This window comes from Pelodiscus sinensis, chromosome 23, assembly GCF_052426305.1.
Source record: "Pelodiscus sinensis isolate ZL-2025 chromosome 23, ASM5242630v1, whole genome shotgun sequence".
Taxonomy (NCBI): domain Eukaryota; kingdom Metazoa; phylum Chordata; order Testudines; family Trionychidae; genus Pelodiscus; species Pelodiscus sinensis.
This window is the reverse complement of record NC_143074.1, coordinates 12,372,450-12,391,101: the sequence shown is the minus strand read 5'-3', so window position 1 is coordinate 12,391,101 and position 18,652 is coordinate 12,372,450. Positions and strand designations below refer to the sequence as shown.

At 48.3% G+C, this 18,652-nt stretch overlaps 1 protein-coding gene across 6 annotated transcripts in view; it reads left to right on the top strand.

Annotated features, from left to right (window-relative positions):
* Window positions 1-18,652, top strand: part of SH3GLB2 (SH3 domain containing GRB2 like, endophilin B2) — a 43,958-nt gene that overhangs the window by 7,245 nt on the left and 18,061 nt on the right. For all 6 annotated transcript variants that reach the window (XM_006119057.5, XM_006119061.5, XM_075905214.2 and 3 more), the window contains exons 2-5: window positions 9,181-9,322; window positions 9,683-9,811; window positions 12,861-12,994; window positions 13,623-13,715. In XM_006119057.5, the coding sequence (XP_006119119.4) occupies window positions 9,181-9,322; window positions 9,683-9,811; window positions 12,861-12,994; window positions 13,623-13,715 (498 nt within the window). The remainder of the gene's footprint in view (window positions 1-9,180; window positions 9,323-9,682; window positions 9,812-12,860; window positions 12,995-13,622; window positions 13,716-18,652) is intronic.

The following is an 18,652-nucleotide window of genomic DNA, read 5'->3' as shown; positions in this document are numbered from 1 at the left end:
CTCATTCTGTTAATTTTCCTTTGATCAGAATAATAACTTGCTGGTTCTTAGGGATGGTGAGGCTCTGGACTGATCTTTATAAGTGGGCTCTGTTGCCATAGAAATGGGAATCTGAAATATTATTAAAAAGGGGCTGCTCTGACCATCAAAGCAGACAAGTGTCTGGTGTTTATCTTTCTGCCAAGGTAGCAAATGTTTCTCTTGTGCTCAAATAGAACATGCTTTGGAGTCTAGAAATAATTACTTGGGCAGATGTGCCTTGGTTTACTTTTTTATGTTTATGGAAAGTGGTTCTGTGAAATTGTACACATTATGCATTATTTGAATCATTAGCGTGTAAACTGAGACCCTAACCCCCAATATCAGAACTAATAATAGTCACCAAATGTGTGAGGCTCAGTTTTTTTCCTTTTGAAAAGATTTCCCCATTCTCAGCATCAGTGTCCTTTCAATGGACAGTCTTTTAAGCAGGATCAAATAGCTATTACAATGTATGGTGATTCGTTTTTTACAGTTAGCTTCTTTTGCCTAGTTTAAATACAAGTTCCTTCTGATGGTAACAAGTAATTAAACTAGATTTTAAAAATTAAAAGGGGCACATTAAAGTGGCTTTAATGCTGTTACCAGCATCTGCAAGACCATGTCATTTCTCCATACAAGCACTTTATTTGATTCATCACCTGCTATGACTTTTGATGGCCATGAATTACCATAGTGTCATGGTGTCCAACATGCTAGCCCAGGGTGGGCAATAATTTTTGCCCAGGGACCACTTCAAAACATTTTTGAAGTAGCCCCGGGCCACCCTAGAAGGGGTGGGGGAGCCCCTTTGCCCCCCCTTCCCACTAGGCACCCATGCCCTGGGAGAGGCTTGGCACACTCGCCCACCTCTAGGCCAATCAGGGCCTGAGGAGCATGGGAGGCCCCCCCCCCCCCCGCCCTGTGAGGAGCCCGTGGCACTTGGAAGTGTTGCAGGCTCCTTGCAGGGCAAAGGAAGCGTCATGCAACTTCCCCAGGCCCTGACTGACCTTGGGGCGGAGAAGCGTGTGAAGCTTTCTCTATTCTCCCCCTGCCCTCCAAGCAGCGCATTGTGCTTCAAAGTGCCACATGCTCCTGGCAGGGTGGGAGTAGGCTACAAGTGCTCCCCTCTCCCCAGGCCAATTAAGGCCTAGGGGCTGTGGAGTGCCCGAATCTCTGCTCTGCCCCCGCCCTGCAAGCAGTGCACAGCACTTTGAAGCCTGTGTGCTGCTTGCAGGGTGGGGGCAGAGCAGAGAGCTTTGGGTGTGCCCCCAGACCCTAATTGGCCTGGGGGTGGGAGAGCAGCAGGGCCTTCACAGGCTGGATTGGGCCTACGGAGGCCCTTTGCCCACCCTGTGCTAGCTGCTAGCCACATGTGGCTATTTGGCTGGGTGAGCATGGCTAGTTTGCTATAGCAGTAACCACTATAATAGCTACTGCTTCAGAACTAGTTGCATCCTCTACCCACTATTGCCATGTTACCCAGTATATGGAACCTGATGCCAATTGGGCTTAGGTCTCTGATTGAGGGCATATTGTGAGTTGCAACAGCTTTTTTCCAAAGTGGTGCTCTACAGAGGGAGAGTAATGGAAAGCTTCCTTACTAGAACTGCTGAGGTTGGATGAACTTTGCTTAGATTAGAGGGTTTTTAGGTGTCTAACTTTATTCATCATCTGTGGGCGGTCTCTGAAATAGCAGAGATCTCAGCAGCCAAGGGCAATGAGCTCCTACAGTGCGACAGGCACTGAGTAAAATCACTGGCAGGATATCCAAGAAGGCCTTGCCACACATTCTATTTGCTAATAGTTTGCTGAAGACAGAATCTTCTGTTTCAAAGGCCTCTAAGCTTCTTTTTTAAAAAGGACTTATGGTGGGGAAGATCTCAGTAAAATAATTCATCACTAAAAGTAAAGATCTGACTAAGATTCCTACTTTGATCTAAACTCTGCCTTACATCTCAGGCTGTCTTCCCTATTCTCACATGGGCCTGCCCTTGAGTGTTTTAAACAGTGGGGCAGACAGAACTGCCCGGCCCCTGGACAAGGAGTGGCTCTGTGCTCCCAGAAGGGGTGGGGCCTCAGGTGGTGGGGTGGGGGCCAGCCAGTCCTCAGCACTACCTGGACCATGCCATGCTTCCCCTGGCCACAGCCAGCTTAGTGCCTCCCTACTGCAGTAGTGATGGCGGCAGCCAGGAGTCCTGGGCTCTTTTGAATGGCTGGGCCCCGGAGCAGTTGCCCCTCCCCTCCATTGGAGGCCTGGTTGTACAACAGAATTGCATCACGTGGGCACCATGTTAGAAGAAAGGGCAGAAATCGTCTGACTCCTGGCGGAGTGGGCTTTCCAAGGGAGTTGATCTTCATCCACTAAAGCTGTGAATGTTGAAGTCTAAAGGTGTGACTGTGATGCAGGGACAGCTCAGGCAGCACATGCCATTGAATGTTACATCCTCCATTTAAGACCCACCCTCAACCTTACTCCTGAGCAGCAGAAAGGACTTCTCCCATGTGCCAAGCACAGCATTGCCTTTCTCTCAAGAATTGATGGTGATTCTAGCAAGCTGCAATTCCTATCCCCAGGGTTTTGACTGCTGCTTCAGCTGCTATGCAGAGCCTGCTAGCCCCTCTTCCTAACCTACACTGGTCATCCAGTCTTCCCTAGGAATGCTAAGATGGGTAACTAGTTAAACCACAGGTGGGAAAGCTCAGGCCTGGGGGCCAGATGCAGGCCTCAACTTGCCTAGATCTGGCCCCTGAGGCTCAGGGCTGCCCCCCAGCATTGGGGTGCCTGTGCTGGCACTCCAGCCCCCTCACCACTCCACATCAGGAGCACCCAAAATCTACTAGGCTTGGGCCCCCCCAGGCTCTGGTATGTGAGGGGTATGTGGGGAGTGTCTTTCCTTCTCAGTCAAGGGCCATGTCTGAGATTTTTTTTGTTTTGTTTTTTTCTGTTTTTCTCATTTGTGTGTGGTCCCCAACTGGTTTTTTGTTTTCCCCTGTGGGTCAGTGGCCCCTGACTCAGATTCCCCCATCCCTGAAGCTATAGCTAGACACTTACATTCCTTTTTCAAAAGAGGAATGTAAATGAGACAAATCGAAAGCGCAAAAGAAGCATGGATTTAAATATCCCATGCTTCATTTGCATATTTGCATTCGTTCGCTTTTTTGAATGTGGAAAGAAGTCTAGACTGGGTTCTTTGGGGGGGACTTTTTTTGAAACCCATACTCTTCACTTTCAGGAGTACTTGCTCTTTCAAAGGTTGGTTTTTTTTGTTTGTTTGTGGGGTGGTTTTTTTTTTTTTTTTTGAAAGAACCTTGTCTAGATTGTGCTTTCACTTTCGAAAAACCCTTTTTCGAAAAAGCTCTTGGATGCAAATGAAGTGTGGGATATTTAAATCTGCGCCTCTTTTGCATTTTCAATTTGCCTCGTTTACATTCCTTTTGAAAGAGGAATGTAGTTTAGACGTGCCCTGAGTTAGTCAATAGTTCTTATCTGGTTAGCTGGCTTTAACCGAGATGCTATGACTGGAGTCCTCCTGCCCACACTGCTTTGGTGGCCACCACTGGAGTGAACTGGTAAGAGCTGGGTAACAAGGAAGCTTCATAGTATGCTCATCAGTTTACATCCCTAGCCTCTTCTCAATTCAGGGGTCCCCATCAACTATTTTGACAGAAGGACAGATGAGAACTAACAAAGCAGACTACTCCTGCTGTCTTCCAAGCTTCAAAGGGGAAACCCAACCCCTCAATGAATTATTGAGGCCTTGGAATGCAGAATGACTCTTCTCTTCCCTTGTAGAGTAAGAGTAGCACTCAGTGAAAGACTGCACTTCATTATTCATTACTATATTGGCTGCTTGCACAAAAACAAGCCCAGATATTTAACTGGGCCAGAGGTGCAGCAGCACTAGCCTGAAGGACAGGGAAAGGAGGAATCTGCAATCTGTAGGAACAAGTTGACAGTGTATGGTGCACACTGAATCCCAGGAAGTAGAATTGAATTATTTCAAAATTGGGATCAATACTGGAACCTTTAACAACCAGGTTCCATTAAATGGAGATAGAGGGACAGAGCAGCTTGATTTCAGGAGTTGTGGGTTATCCCTAGATCTCGCACGTTAGGGGCAGGGGAGAAGATTTTCTACTTCACTGTGCCATATGTGCATCTTCCCGCTTTCATATCGAACAGCTGCTTCTAGATGCCTTTTGTTCTGGGCTGCCTTAGAAGCAGAGTCTCACTAGGGGCATGTTTCTGGTAGATATGGGCCCCAATGCAAAGTTCAGATCTCTGGGGGAAAAATGCAGCTCTAAGAGGTTCAGAGTCAAGTAAATGTAACTTGTACCTTCCTGCATCCTGCTAGGTGATATATGTACACTTTTGTGTAAATATAGCTAGCTCTGAATCTGGCCCAATCAGCATACTGGAGTCTCAACTGGTGTAACTTACATGTTGAGGGGACTGAAGAGCAGCATTTGAGGCTTGGGAGGAAATGGGACCGAAGTACTAAAACCAAGAATAGGCAAATTAGAGTAGCTACTTCTGCTTTATGTGAACTACAAGATCTTTAGATTTCTTTTCATCCCTAGTGACACATCTTGCATTGCCTCTGAACTTCCTGCTGTGCATTTAAACACTCAGAAGTCTGACCATTCACATAACCTTGTCATGGGTTGTCAAATCGCCTCCCCCCCCACCCACCCCCAATCCCCCTGCTGCCCTTCTCCCTCCTTCTGTAAGCCTGGGTTTGCAAAATTGCCTGTCATAGGTTGTCAAATCGCCTCTCCCCCTCCATCCCTCCTCCCCCACCCCCTGCTGCCCTTCTCCCTCCTGTAAGCCTGGGTTTGCAAAATCACCTCTCCCCCTCCATCCCCCTGCTGCCCTTCTCCTTCCTTCTGTAAGCCTGGGTTTGCAACAATCATTCAGACCACATGACCATGATAGCTGCAAGATAAAGCATTAGGTTTTTCAGGTTTCTCTGCATGCATGAATTGAAGCAATGATGGTGCTAAGACTTGCTAGCTACTGTGTGGTATGTGTAAGTGTGCTGTCAATCTGTCAAAAGGAGTGGACTGAGGGACAGAGGTGTTTAGTTATGGAAGTAGCACCCGAGCTGTAAATGTGCAATAACACTTGGAGAGGATGACTTCCCTGTGGAAGTCACAGGTGAAGTCCCAAATCTGTGGAAAGTCTAGACAAGGCAGTGCTGAAGGGTCAGCCGCAATCTTTCATGTGCAGCTTTGTCTGAAGGCAAACTTGTTCTGACTCTTTTTCCAGCTGGTGTATAGTCAGCCTAAAATCATAAATGGTTTAAGAGCCCTCAAACCCAACCAGCCCTCTTTGCTGCAGATGCTTGGCAGTTCCACAACAGTCTCTTATTCCCCATGTAGTCTAGGAAGTGGAATCAGAGCCTTCTCAACACAGCTGTTTCACAGGTTTCTGGAACCCTGGGGGGAGGGGGATTGAGACTCTTCAGATTCAGGTTCTTAAGTTTAAGAGATTTTTCTGTTGGACTGGAGAGCAGCCATAGCAGGGGAGCACCAAAGATTTCCCCAGTGCTCTGTTCTCTACAGATTTTGATAAACAAATAGGAACTCTAATATCCTAGAGCCAAATATCTGGGGTGCCCCAGTTTGCTGTGTTATGACTGTGGCTTAGACTAGATATAAATGTACTTGATCACCAGTTGTGCCTATCACCTCTCCAGGTGCCACCCAGTTCTCACTTTAATTGGGCTCAGGTTCAACCAGTGGCTAGCCAGCGTGGTGTTTGTATGCACGCGCACACTCTTTGCCAGAAAAATAATGTAATATCTTTACTTCTCTTGTGACTGGTTTTATCTTTGCAAATGAAACATGACAATGCAAAAATCCTCTGACTCTAGTACTACTTTCCGTCTTCCTGTTGGCCTCTCAAAGGGGCAACAGCATAGTCCAGTGGTTATGGCACCAAACTTGGAATACAATAGTTCGTCCGTTTCTGCCACTGATTTCCTATGTGGCTTTGGACAAGTCACTTAACTTTCTTGTATCTAGTTTTCACTCTGTTGTAGTTCTGCCTGCTTTCATAAAGTACTCAGAGCTGTGGAAGTGCTAGGTGCTTCATTCTGAAACTTGGGTTATACAAAAATCCCTGAATGGAACAGCTGTTGTGGGTGTTTTAAAAGGTCAGTCACCTTGAATCACAATTGCCTTAACCTTGTAACTATGGTTGCTATAAATGACCTCCAAGATTGCCTTAACAGGAGGTGATGGATGTGATTAGAGATTTAGAGCCCTGCAAATTTGCAGGTATGCTCTTTATATTCACAGGTATCTGCAGATATGGATGCAGGTGTGGATACAAACTTTGTATCCGCAGGAGGCTCTAGACAGATGTGTTCGAACTGTCCCCATCCCTCATTTGTTTTTCCAAGCTCTATTTCTGTTGCTTATCTGCCCATGCTGATTTGGAGGGGGTAGTTTAATTGTTCCAGTGATTCAACAGAACTTGCAACACATGACAACTTCAGCAAATAGTTCTTTAAATCTAGCACAATCCAGACATAAGAGGTCATTGTGCAAAGAGCCCTGCTGTGGATTTTGCATATCTCTGGCATCTGAAATTTGCACATGGTTGGTAACAGGAAGCCAAAATGCTTTTCAGGCAGCATTCCCACATCATGTGCCAGTTCTGCTTTGCTACTGACTGCTTCATTTCAGGCATTGTACTGGCATGGCTCTAGTGGTCCACATTCAGTGCTTCTCCCTGCTGCAGCAGAGTGGGGCTTGCTCCATAGACTTTAAGAAGAAACCTTAGCAGCCCCAGGAGATACTAGAGATGTAAAATGACTAGTTAACTGATTAAATGGGAAACATTGCATTTAATTGGTTAACTACTTCAGTGGGAGTGGGAGGCTGCTCCAGTCTGTGGCGTGACCTGGCAGGCCTGTTCCCCCTTAACGCCTGCCATGGGCTGCTTTGACTATGCTGGGCCTGCTGCAGGCAGGGACTGCTCTGGCTGGGCTAGAACACCCGTGGCCCAGGCCAGAGCAGCCCAATGCGTATCAGGCAAGGGGCTGCTCCAGGCTGCCAGTTGACTGTTACCATCACACAGTAAGGGTGATGCTTACAGGTCAACTGGTTAATCTTTTGCATCTCTAGCATTCCCCTCTAGAGGGGCTTCACAGCCCCCTTAAGACTATCCATGAAGGGGTGATAAGATAGGGAGGATCAGGTCTTCATTTGTACTCCAGGTTCCTTGTCCTTAATTTCTTGTCAGTGATTGTACCAGGTATTTCCAATATTGCAATAACACAAATGGGTTATGATGGCTTAGGAAGTGAATTAGAGGGGCCAGCAACAGGGGCTTTGTATATATCTACTTGAGAGTATCTGGAGCTATAAAGCATTAAAGCTTATCAAAATATTAAAGATCTCGAGGGAAGGTGGCATACCTTCTATAAACAGTGGATGGTTTCTTGGGCCATTCATTACCATCCAGCTGTTTTATAGGCTTTTCTAGCATTAATAAAACTAGTTTGCATCAGTGTATGATAAAATCCTGCAGATGAGCCTTTTTGGCGCTTGCTTGATTAAGCTGTGATGCAATTTTGTATCAGAATAAATACAGAAGGAAACTGAGTGGCTGGGAAGGGGAGGGGGAGAGAATAGGATTACCTGAGTAGTCAATTACTTGAGTACATTAATTTAGGCAAAATGTAGACAAAATGTTTGTATCAGACCTGTTCTGACAGTGTTACCTGACTTCCTTTTAGCTCATAACACTTCTATAGGATCTTAAAGCACTTCATGAAGATAGCTAGTATAAGTACCTAGTGAGAAGGAGTGACAAGAGAAACTGAGGCAAAGAGCTTGGAGTAGAAATTGAGTAGGAAGGTGTTAGAACTTGCTTACCTCTAGACTTGCATGAAAACTGGCTATTTCCTGGGAATTAGAGAGGAGAATAACTTCTCAACTGTGTACACATCCATAGTGTTTCAGATTTGGAGGGCAAGGGGGACTCTTAAGACTTTAGGAATTTAAGGTTAAATAGTGGCCATTTAAAGTGTATTGGTGCCTCTCCCCTTAAAGATTAAGGAGATGGTTTACATTTCTTTACCTCCAGTGCACAAGAGGGTTTGTTTATCTAATCCCCAAAGAGTGTTTGGCTCTTCAGACCCTTGGCTGAGGGCTCTATAAGCTCTGTATCCAGCAAGGGGATGATTCCCTTGGTACAGGCACTGTTGTAGACAATTGTAAATCTGCCTTCTGAGAACCCTATTGCAAACAAGTCTGTTACACCCCCCCACTCCCAGAATAGCTCTAGGTCAGAAGGGCAAAAAGATGGATTGGCTGTTAGAGTTCTAGTCCCCTGTTTCCTCCTCTCCCTTCTCCCCCCAGCTGCAGGTTCTCCCCAGAACCTTGGCCTGAAAGGTTTATTAGCTGTTTAGAACAATGTACTAGTAAAGGAGCTGGGGGGGAGGGGCATGGGATGCTGCACTGAAGCAGTGGGTGAAACATGGGATGTGAGTTCCCTGGTCATAATAGTAGAGGTTAAACAGCCATTCTTTGAGTAGAACCTCATAACAATGTTCCCTCCTCTGGGAATGTTGGTGGTAAACTCGGGGGCTGACTCAACTTTCTCTCCAGGCTGAAAACAAAGTGCTTAATTCTTCCCGGTGCTCTGTATTGTCAAAGGGGGTTGGAGAAGCCTGCATGTTGCAGAAGTGGGCCCTAAATTTGCATTAATTCTGTGTAAAGGAATGCAATATCTGACAGTCTAGCATTTGAAATATTAACTGTCAGTCTGATTAGATCCCTCTCCAGTTAACTTGGATTTTAATAACTCCCTAAACTGAGAGGTAGGCTAGCCCTGAGTGCTAGTCAGACCAGGTTCTATTTTAGCTTTTCTGCCAGTCACTCAGCAGTGGGCATGATACCTTGCTGCCTATCCATGCTGAAGATACACAATACTTGCCCTCACCTGTAAGGTTCATGGAGCTGTACAGACAAAAGCATCAGAATTGTAATTAAAGAGGATTCTAATGGACTTGTTCACGGAACATTCCTTTGAGGGGAATGGCCAACTGGCTAGACATGGCAGGTTTCACAATCTCTTCAAATAGCTTTGTAACCTGGAGCAGGGCTTCTAATGAGTATCCTACACCCTCCCCTCTGCTCCTGTAGTTCACAGAGGAGAAGCTGGGCCAGGCTGAGAAGACTGAACTAGATGCACACTTTGAAAACCTTCTGGCCAGGGCGGACACTACCAAGAACTGGACTGAGAAGATCTTGCATCAGACTGAGGTCTTGCTGCAGCCAAACCCAAGTAAGCACCAATTCCGTGGCAAGCGTTTACAGTGCTGGTGCTCTGTGGTACAGCAGTAATGGAGTTAATAGAAATTCCCCGAGGCCGATCTCTGTTGAATCAGATCCACAGGGGAATATCTGATGGTGTTACAAAGACAGAGCCACCATCCCCAGGAAAGGGCCTGTTTCTGGCTGGCATTCAGTAGCCTTGACCTTCCCGGTGGATTCTGAATACTGAACTTTCTCCCTGTTCTGATGCCTCCATCTCAATCCTGATGTCCTCCTACATTGGCTACTGTCACATGAGGGCTATGCAAGCAGAGCAGCTCCCTCTGCTTTCCCTGCTTGTCTGTAACTGTCTGAAGCATTCTTATTCCAGGTGCCAGAGTAGAAGAATTCCTCTATGAAAAACTAGACCGGAAGGTGCCATCTCGTGTCACCAATGGGGAGTTGTTGGCCCAGTACATGATGGAGGCAGCCAATGACTTTGGGCCAGGGACGCCATATGGTGAGTCACTTGGCATTGGCAAACGGGCAACATCTTGTGTGTTTGGTTCAGTCTCCACAAATCCCCTGGAGTTTCTGGAACCTTTCTCTTGTCACCCAGCCCAAAGATTTCATCTGAGACCTGATGCCTTCTGGTCTCCAATGCCAGTTACCAGTGGCAGGCTTCTAGGGAAAGCTGTAAATGTATACCATTGACTACACTTGTGTAAGTTGGAACTGAAATGGAATGTGACACCGTGATAGGATCCTTAAGACAGCATCCCAAATTTTTCCACATGGAGGTCTATTAAATGGAACATGTGGTGCACTGTGGATAAACTGGGTTTATGGCACCTTCAGGTGGTGGTACAGTTGTGCTAAGCTGCTTTTATTTCTAGATAGGGAGGGAGAAGCTCTTCTCCACAGTGGCTTTTGGGAAGCTTTGCTTTAGTGTCTCCTCCACCTAAACACAATTGGGTTCAAGTTTCTATATCCTTGGTGTCACAGCAGTGGTAAAGGCAAGATCAGCTGCTAGTACCTTTAGCAGCCACGGTGAATGGCTCTCCAACTCGGACTGCATGCAGCCCCCACACTCCTCCTGCCCCCTCCCACCTACATGTCTCGCACTCTAGGGCATTGGAGCCCTGCCCTCCTGCACTTTCAGAGCACCACGAATCCAGTGACTCCTGGCACTTCCCCGCTCCCTCCTTCCCAGAGCTTGAATAGATGCAAACCACCGATTCACAGCATTCAAGCTCTGGGAGGGGGAGAAGCAGGGACAGAGTGTAAATCAGCAGATGCATGATGCTCAAAGTGCTGGGAAGGTTGGAGAGGAGCAGTAAGTGAAGGGCTTCAGTGCCCTGGTGCATGAGAGGTGTGGGAGAAGGGGGCAGATGGGTTCCATGAGCTGCAGGTGAAACCCCAGTAGGTCACATGCAGCCCATGAAGCACAGGCTGCCCACCACTGCTCTAGCAGCCCTAATGAATCAGTGGCAGAAGGCTCAGGAAAAGTCATTGTTTCTAGAAATTGGTGTTAGAGGGAGTACCTTGTAACTCCACATGTTCCAGCAGCATTGCCGTGCCAGTGAGTCTGTTTGCTCCATTCTCTTCCCTAGTCTTGGTACTATGACTTAGGGGTGGGTTGCTTCCCCTGTTCTTGGTATACTAACGTGATCTCCAGCCCAATACAAATGGGCCATTACCAGTCTCCTGGACTTCTCCATACAATAACTGGTTCAAGCCATGTCTCAATTCTCCTTACTTCCCCTGAGCTATCCCTTTTTCCTTCAGCTTTTGTACTTCTTTGCACCCCCTCCTCCACCAAGTCCTTCATTGCGCCCTTGTTGCTCAGGGGCTTGGGAGCCGATTAACAGATGGGGCAAACACATTGATGGCACAAGTTCCCCTCCCTAAGGTTTAAGGCTGGGAGCAAAGTACCTAAGTAAATCTGGTCTCCTCACTGGAGCAGAGCTCTGCATATGCTGGAAATGAGCGGTGGCTCCTGGGAGCAGCAAATTGCAGGTGGTGTCTGAAGACCTCTTTAAGGATGGCATTTATAGCTGCTGAGAATCCTACTGGCAGTCTGTTCTGATGGCTCAAATGTTATTATCCACTCTTTCCCTCCAACCTACGCCCCCATGTCTACACTTTCCAATCTGTGCTCTGAGTAATGTGCGGGGGTTAGACGAGGGATGTAAAATCCTAGTTATCCAGTTAACTGGTTAAATGGGGGAGTGGGCTGGAGCACCCCTGTCTGTGGCAGGCCCTGCTGAGCTGGAGCAGCCTTCTGCCCCCATGGCGGGAAGGGGGCTGCTGCAGCCCACACCTGTTAACTGTAACCAGTAAGGATGGTGCTTACCGATTAACCATTCACATCCCTAGTTTAGACCAGCAATGGGCAATCTGGGCTAGTGAGTGGCCCTCCATCTCTGTGGGCCACAAGATTGTCATAACCAAGCTGGTCTCCCAGGATAGGGCAGTTTTGCTCGCTGCGCTTGTGTACCCTGAATTTGTGGGGTGTGCTGACTGAACTGCAGCGTTTTGACTGGATGCAGTGGGAGCATGCAGCTCTTGCAGACAATGTTGTGTGCAATCTGCATGCACCTCTCTTCCAGCCCTAGGATTCACTGCATGTGCCCTTGCTCATTATGTATGTCACTTCAATACCAATGGAAAAAACTATGGAAGGAAACCAGTGGAATTTGACCCTGCCTGCCACCATTTAATCAGTTAAATATGCCATTCAGCCAGTTAACTGATTAACCGGGGCTTACATACAAATGTCTACCCTGTAGCCTCAGCCAGAATTCTCATAGGTTAATGTCTTTCTGCCTCTAAAATCCAGCAGAGCACCCTAAGCCTGCTGGAGGGACCCAATTGCTGCTCAAGTAGCGGACTCTGAAATCAAACACTGACTTTCCCTCTTACTTTCAGCTCAGTCACAGCCCGGGCAGCAGGCTCTGGGTTTACCGCCCTCTAAATCAATAGCTTGCTCATAGCAGGTCCTGTTGCAGCCAGAACGACTGTAATTGTGCCTGTAGCCAGCCGGCATTGCCCTGATCAGACCCTCAATCACCTTTTATCTGCTCTGGTCTCTGGTAATTTGATGCTCTGTTTTGCACATCCATGAAATATGCCTGGGGCTGTAATAATCCCTGTCCCATAACTCCCTTATGAGAGTGTGGGCTGCATCACTTAGTCCTGGGCAGGCCTGATACTGAAGACTGCAGTGGAATAAATGCACCAGCTGGCAGATAACATCAAAACTGCAGAGAGCCGTTGAGAAGAGAGGCTTCAAACAAAGGGTAGGCTGTTAGCATAGTGCTGACTGAATGTCCTTTCTCTTCTCTCCCCCCTCCCCCTTCCCGTCTTGGCTACAATTGGCTTGGCCGCCAGCAAGCAGCGAGCCATAACCACCTGGTCTAGAATCCACAATGTGCCCCACCCAAACAATGGATTGTGTGAGAGCATCCTAACCTAGATGTGCTGGGCTGTGATGATAAGGCTAATAGTGTTAACACAATGCCTGCTGGATCTTATGCCTCTCTCATCTGGGCTCTGGTAACTTGCAGGCAAAACCCTACTCAAAGTTGGAGAGACGCAGAAGCGCCTGGGGGGAGCTGAACGTGATTTCATGCACTCTGCTTCTGTCAGCTTCCTGACTCCTCTGCGCAACTTCCTGGAAGGGGACTGGCGAACCATTACTGTGAGTAAGGAGGTGTGGGGCGGGGAGCTGAACCATTACTGTGAGTAAAGAGGTGTGGGGCGGGGAGCTGAACCATTACTGTGAGTAAGGAGGTGTGGGGCGGGCAGCTGACAAATGAATTTATCCCAGATTCGGGGGGGAGAGGGGAGAAGACCAGTGTTCATCCACCAGTGTCTTTACATTCTTCCTATTCCAGAAACTGGGGGGAGGGGTAAAAACAAGGCCAGAGGACTCCCCCAGCCTGTCAAAACTTCTAACAAGCCTGTTAGGGCAGGGAAATAAAAGCTACATACTTGAAGTTATAATCCCAGTTCTCCCACTAGCCTCCCTCATCTGCATGGGGATGGAGGAATTGGGGCTTTGTCTTCCTCTTGGGATAAAGGTTAATTTATTGTCCTTATAGCCCTGTTGGCAATGCCAGCCAGACCAGAAGCTCCTCTTTAGCCTCTAGAGAAGGCTGATCCTTTATCCTTATGCTGGCACCGTTGTCAGGAGCTGGATATCTGTTACTCCTGCCCCATCACCCCTCACTGCCAAACAAAACAGCTTGATTCCTAGGTGGCTTCTCTCCGGCCTTTTGAGAGACCATTTTTAAGCACCTTGTTCCTTATTTGTCCCCTTTTTCTAGAAAGAAAGGAGGATCCTGGAGAACCGCCGTCTGGATCTGGATGCTTGTAAGGCCAGGCTGAAGAAAGCCAAGGCTGCTGAGGCAAAAGCATCGGTAATGTCTCCCATAATTGCTTTCTGCGCATCAGCGCTTGGAACACGTATGCATGTGAGGGGGAATGCCAAGTGCTCTGTGACCCGGAGTTGTCTGTATTGCCTGCGTTGCTGTCGGTGCTGCATCTGATAGGGGTGTGGGTGATCTCTCCACGAGTGGGGCCAGGGAACAACTTGGCCTAGTGTGAGGCTGCTGAGCATTGGTTGCCCACAGGAGGGGCGTGCCTGTTTACGGGCACGGCCTGGCTGGGGAGTTCTTGGAGGTCTGAGTCTAACTGCTCCTTGAAACCCTGTCTTGTGATTGGCAGGGACAGGTTACCAGCTGTTCTGAGTGACAGCGTCTGTCTGAGCTTGGTGAAGCTTGTGCCACTACACAGCAAGAGTGTCCGTCGTAAAACTTGTAAAACTCCAGCCAGAATATAGGGACTCAGGTGGAATGGTGGGCTTCTCCCCTAGCAAATCAAGTGAGGATTGGGGAAGCAGGGGCTAATTGTAAATCTTACTGGGAGCCCACAGGTGTCTTGGAATCCCAAACGAGGGCTCAAAACAGAGCCGTGTTGCACTGCAAGATCTAGCCTGCCCTGGGCTCTGCCATTAAGGAGCCTGCAAAGCATGCTGCCAAGGTCAGAGAAACAAGTATTGGAGCCTCTTGATAGCTGCTCCCTTGGCTGCCCAAGTCATGTCTACTTAGCTCGCTGATGAGACGACTGACAGTCTGTCTCTTGGCATGGCCAGGCTAACTGCAAAAAACAAGCTGGCTGCTCTATTAGCTGGTAGTTTCTTAGTTCAAGAATCTCTGGTTACAGCCTGAAACAGAAAGGGCAGGGCCTGACAAGTGCCACTCAAACTCCAGATCCAGTCCTGGAGTGCAGGGAACCTTGTTCTGCCTCTAGAACTGAGACAACAGGACTTGGGACGCAATTGAAGAGAATCTCTACGTTTTTTTTCTGACCAGATGTCTGTGCCTGTCCCTGCGTCACATGATGGTGCTAACTCCCAGGGGCTGGCTACCACAATACTCCCTTTACTGCTTGGGCTGTGTTAGCAGTGCATTGTTGGGGGGGAAATAGGAAGGAAAAGCTAGTGCAGATGCAGCTGTGTAAGTGGGTTCCTCCGAATATCCTGTTCAATAGGTTTGCAGTAGAGCCAAAGTAAACATGGACTCATGTCCATGTCACACAAGCTGTGTCAAGCCTTAGGTCTTGCAATGAGGCTTCAAGCTTTAGCCAGTGAACTAATGGCCACCATCAGAACAAGCTGAATCCTTGTCACCCAGTTTGGCTCCCCCCTGATGCAAAATACCAGGTGTCCTGGCCTTGGCCCATCCACCAGCTGTCCGTGTGGCTAGGCTTTGGTTCTCTACATGTCCCAGAGATTCTTCTTCCCTCTTTCCAGCATTGGTTCCTGTTGTGTGGCATCCTCTGAGGAGTGCGGGTAGTAATGCGAACATCAAATACCTTCAGTCAATCGATCCCAGTGCTAACATCTGTGAACACTTGCTCTGTCCCCTCTGAGGTGGCTTTTGCACCCTGGAGTCTTGACACTGTGTTCATACACAAGCCAGTTCCCCTGGCTGAGCAGACTGTCCAGTCACTGAGACTATGGTACTGCCACCCAACAGGGAACAGCTGTGGTGGCATGAAAACATGCCCTCCATTTCCCCACTTCAGGTGACTCTTGTTCTCCCCCAGATACTCACCTTTCAAGAACACCAGTTTCCCCATGGGTAGATGCTCAGGTTGTGAGGTGGGGAGACATGCTCTTTGTTTCAAGGAGGTAAATGATGAATATTGGCTGGGTCCAAATCTGGAAAATCTGCTACTTCTGCCCCCAGCCCATCCAGCTCATGGTGCCCCTTGCTTTTCTGGAAATGGTACTTGATTACTGCAGTCAGTGTATGCTAACCCCTTCTCTTTTTCTGCCTTGCTCTTAGAGCAGTATTCTTAGATCTGCCTTCCTTTCCCTCTTCAGTTGCTTAGGCAGTGCAACTCTGGGCAGTGACTCAGTAGCCCAGTGCCCTTAAAGGCTTTGCCCAGTGCTCTACAGTGTGTAATCCAAGCTCTGGAAGGGTTACCTCTGGCTAGGCATCAGACTGAGTGCAACCGCAACCATGAACTGTGCTACAGCAGATCACAAGCCTTGTTGCGGGGTATTAAGTCTTTTCCCAAATATCCTCAACAGTCCTGAAATGCAGGTGCCCATGCACTGCCCTGCTTCCTGGGAACAACGCTAATGTCATGACGTAAATGAGCAGCCTTGACTCAGGTGGTCACCTTGGATACCAGCATAGATAAAAATCTTATCAAGCCCGGTCTTTTGGATACTGGTTACCTGGCCTCAGCAGAGCTGGGGGATGGGGAGAGGGTTCTGTGCTGCAGAGTATTCTGGCCAGCCCAGCTGGAGCAGCACCTCCCTGCCCACCCTCCCATTTAATTAGTTAGCTGGTTAAATGTTTAACTGGTTAACTAATTTAAATGGGATTTTACTTCCCTAACCTGAAGTCTGCTGTAGGAAACAACCCCTGGCATTAGTGACATCTCTTCCCCCAAGGTTGTGGTCATGTCTTCCTCCAATATAGTGCTGCTTTTGCGCACTTCCACTCCTGTTCCCCTTGGCTTTTGTTTCTCATGGTGCTGCTGAGGTTGGTATCTCCAAATCAGTGAGTTGCAGTTCTGTCCCCTGGGTTCGTTTGTGTCCCCTCTAACCTCTGTGGGGCTCTTGCTTTGTCTTTGACATGGATGGTGTTTTTGTTCACTAACCTTTTTTGTTTTGTCTTGTTTTTTCTGTAATTTGCTCAGTATGAGGGAGATGTGAGTATTAACTGTGTTACTAGTGCTGTGACTTTCTAAACACCCCTCATTGTCCCTCCCCCTTTCAAAAAACTCAACTGCCTCCCGCAGCAACCCTGGAGCATATTCCAAATGCAGTCTGAGCTAGTGGCTGCCTGACACAAGAGTGCCCAAAAAACCCTGGAAATCTCCTGGTTGCTTGCAGCCCTGTTCCAGGAGCATGCAATCAGTTTCCATGAATACCTCTTGCAAGCAGTGCTCAAAGGAGGTTGGGTCCCATATGCACACACGACTGGATTCTTCCCTGTGGCTCAGTGTGGGAAAAGGGGTGGGGTTGGAGAACAAGTGGGGGGGGGGAGGAGAGAAGATAGACAATGATGGGCAGGGATTGAATTTGGTCTGCAGTGGTGTTTTGTCCCTCCTTAAGCTCCAGGGCACTCGTCTATTCCCAGTACGGGAGGGAGGGAAGGTGGGTGTATTCCTTGAGTCTTATGTTCCCTTTTGACCACTGCTTGCAAATGAAACCTGCCAGTGTGCAGGGGTGTGATAGCTGCTTGCCTTCTCCATATCATGTGCTGCACAGAAGACCAATTCAAGGAAGCCATACTGGAAACCAAGGAGGGACCTTTTCAGCATAGCTACTTTTCCCAGAAAACTGAGGCATAAGGATCTTGCTCTTCTGGAGAGCTCCTCTTACTTGACACATCTGGCCAGTGGGAGTGTGGACTTGGTCAGCTGTGCCCTACACAGGAATCCCTTATCAGCTACTGCATTTCTTCTTGGGTTTGGTATTTTCCTTTTTAGCTTAGGTTATTCGCCTCTCGCCCCCATAAATCCAGGAGGGAAACTCCCTTATTGATGAGGCTGGCTACATCCTCTTGTGTATGGCAGCCGTGCATCTGCTCAGCAATGCTGCTATTTGCAGCCAGTTGTTTAAGAGCGGAGTGTGCTGTAAAAAGCTGAGCAGGGTGGGATGGAGTTGGATGAGAGGATTATAGAGATCCGCGTGAGGTTAGAAATGCTGGATCATGTGACTCTCACCAGCTCGCTGCATATGATTAGAACTTGCTGGGCCATATTCTGATGTTACTTGTGCAAATCAAATGGAGGGGCTTGCACTGGCGTATCTGACAACCAACCCAGTCCCTTACAGCCAACTGCCCTTGTTAAACTGAAGGCCATAGCATAGTCTTGATTGCAACCTGGCTAATGCTGCTGCACGATGCTGAAGTGGCAAATGAGGACGTGGCCTCTAGGGCAGAGGAAAGGCTGGATCTTGCATCGCCCCCCATCGTGAGGGATCTTCCCCATGCCATGGTCCATGTTCCCATAAGGGAAGAATCTGCAGCTTTAACCTTCCTGTCCTACCTGCCTCAATAGCAGGATTCAACAATGGCCAAAATGGCTTGATTGCTTTCCTCTTCCCCTCCCCCCACTTCTGTGAAGTAGAGTCTGCACATGCTACTGAATGGAGTCTTGGCCAGCAAGGCGATGGGCCAGATCTGCTCCTCTGCATGTGGAAGGGGGGGGGGACTCTTCTGAGGTTTGGATGCAGCGTGTGGGGGAAGACTTGCATCTCCTTCCTTGCACTAAAAGCAAGGGGTCTCCAGATGCCGGCACCAGACTGGAGAACAATGGGGGGAGAGGCTTTGCCTCTGGCAGAAACTGACACTGGAGAGAATGGAACTGGTAGATGAAGCCCCATTGGCACATGCTAATGGCAGCTTGGGTAGAGAAAGTGCACTTCCTCATGAACACAATGTTGGATGCTAGAGCACACTTCACCCAGTTAGGGATTCCCTTGTGTCCCCCATCCTGTGGCTATTCTAGCTGCATATTCATTCTTTAGCCTGTGAGGATCCACAGGTTGCAGAGGAGGAGAAATGTGAATGTGCAAGAGATGCTATGGACCTGTCTGCACAGGACTTGGAAGTGTGTTCTGAGTCTTCACCTTGGGTCTAGCTTAAAACCATTACAAATCCATCCACATTAATCAGCCAGAGCAAGAACACACGGGCTAGGCTCAAACCGCTTCCGAATACTCCACTCTGATGCTGGTTTGACTTGGTGTAAATGATACGGATCTGCTCCCCTAGGTGACAGATGAGCCCAGTGTAGGAAAGGCCCTCGACTTAGCTGGAAGTTCTCA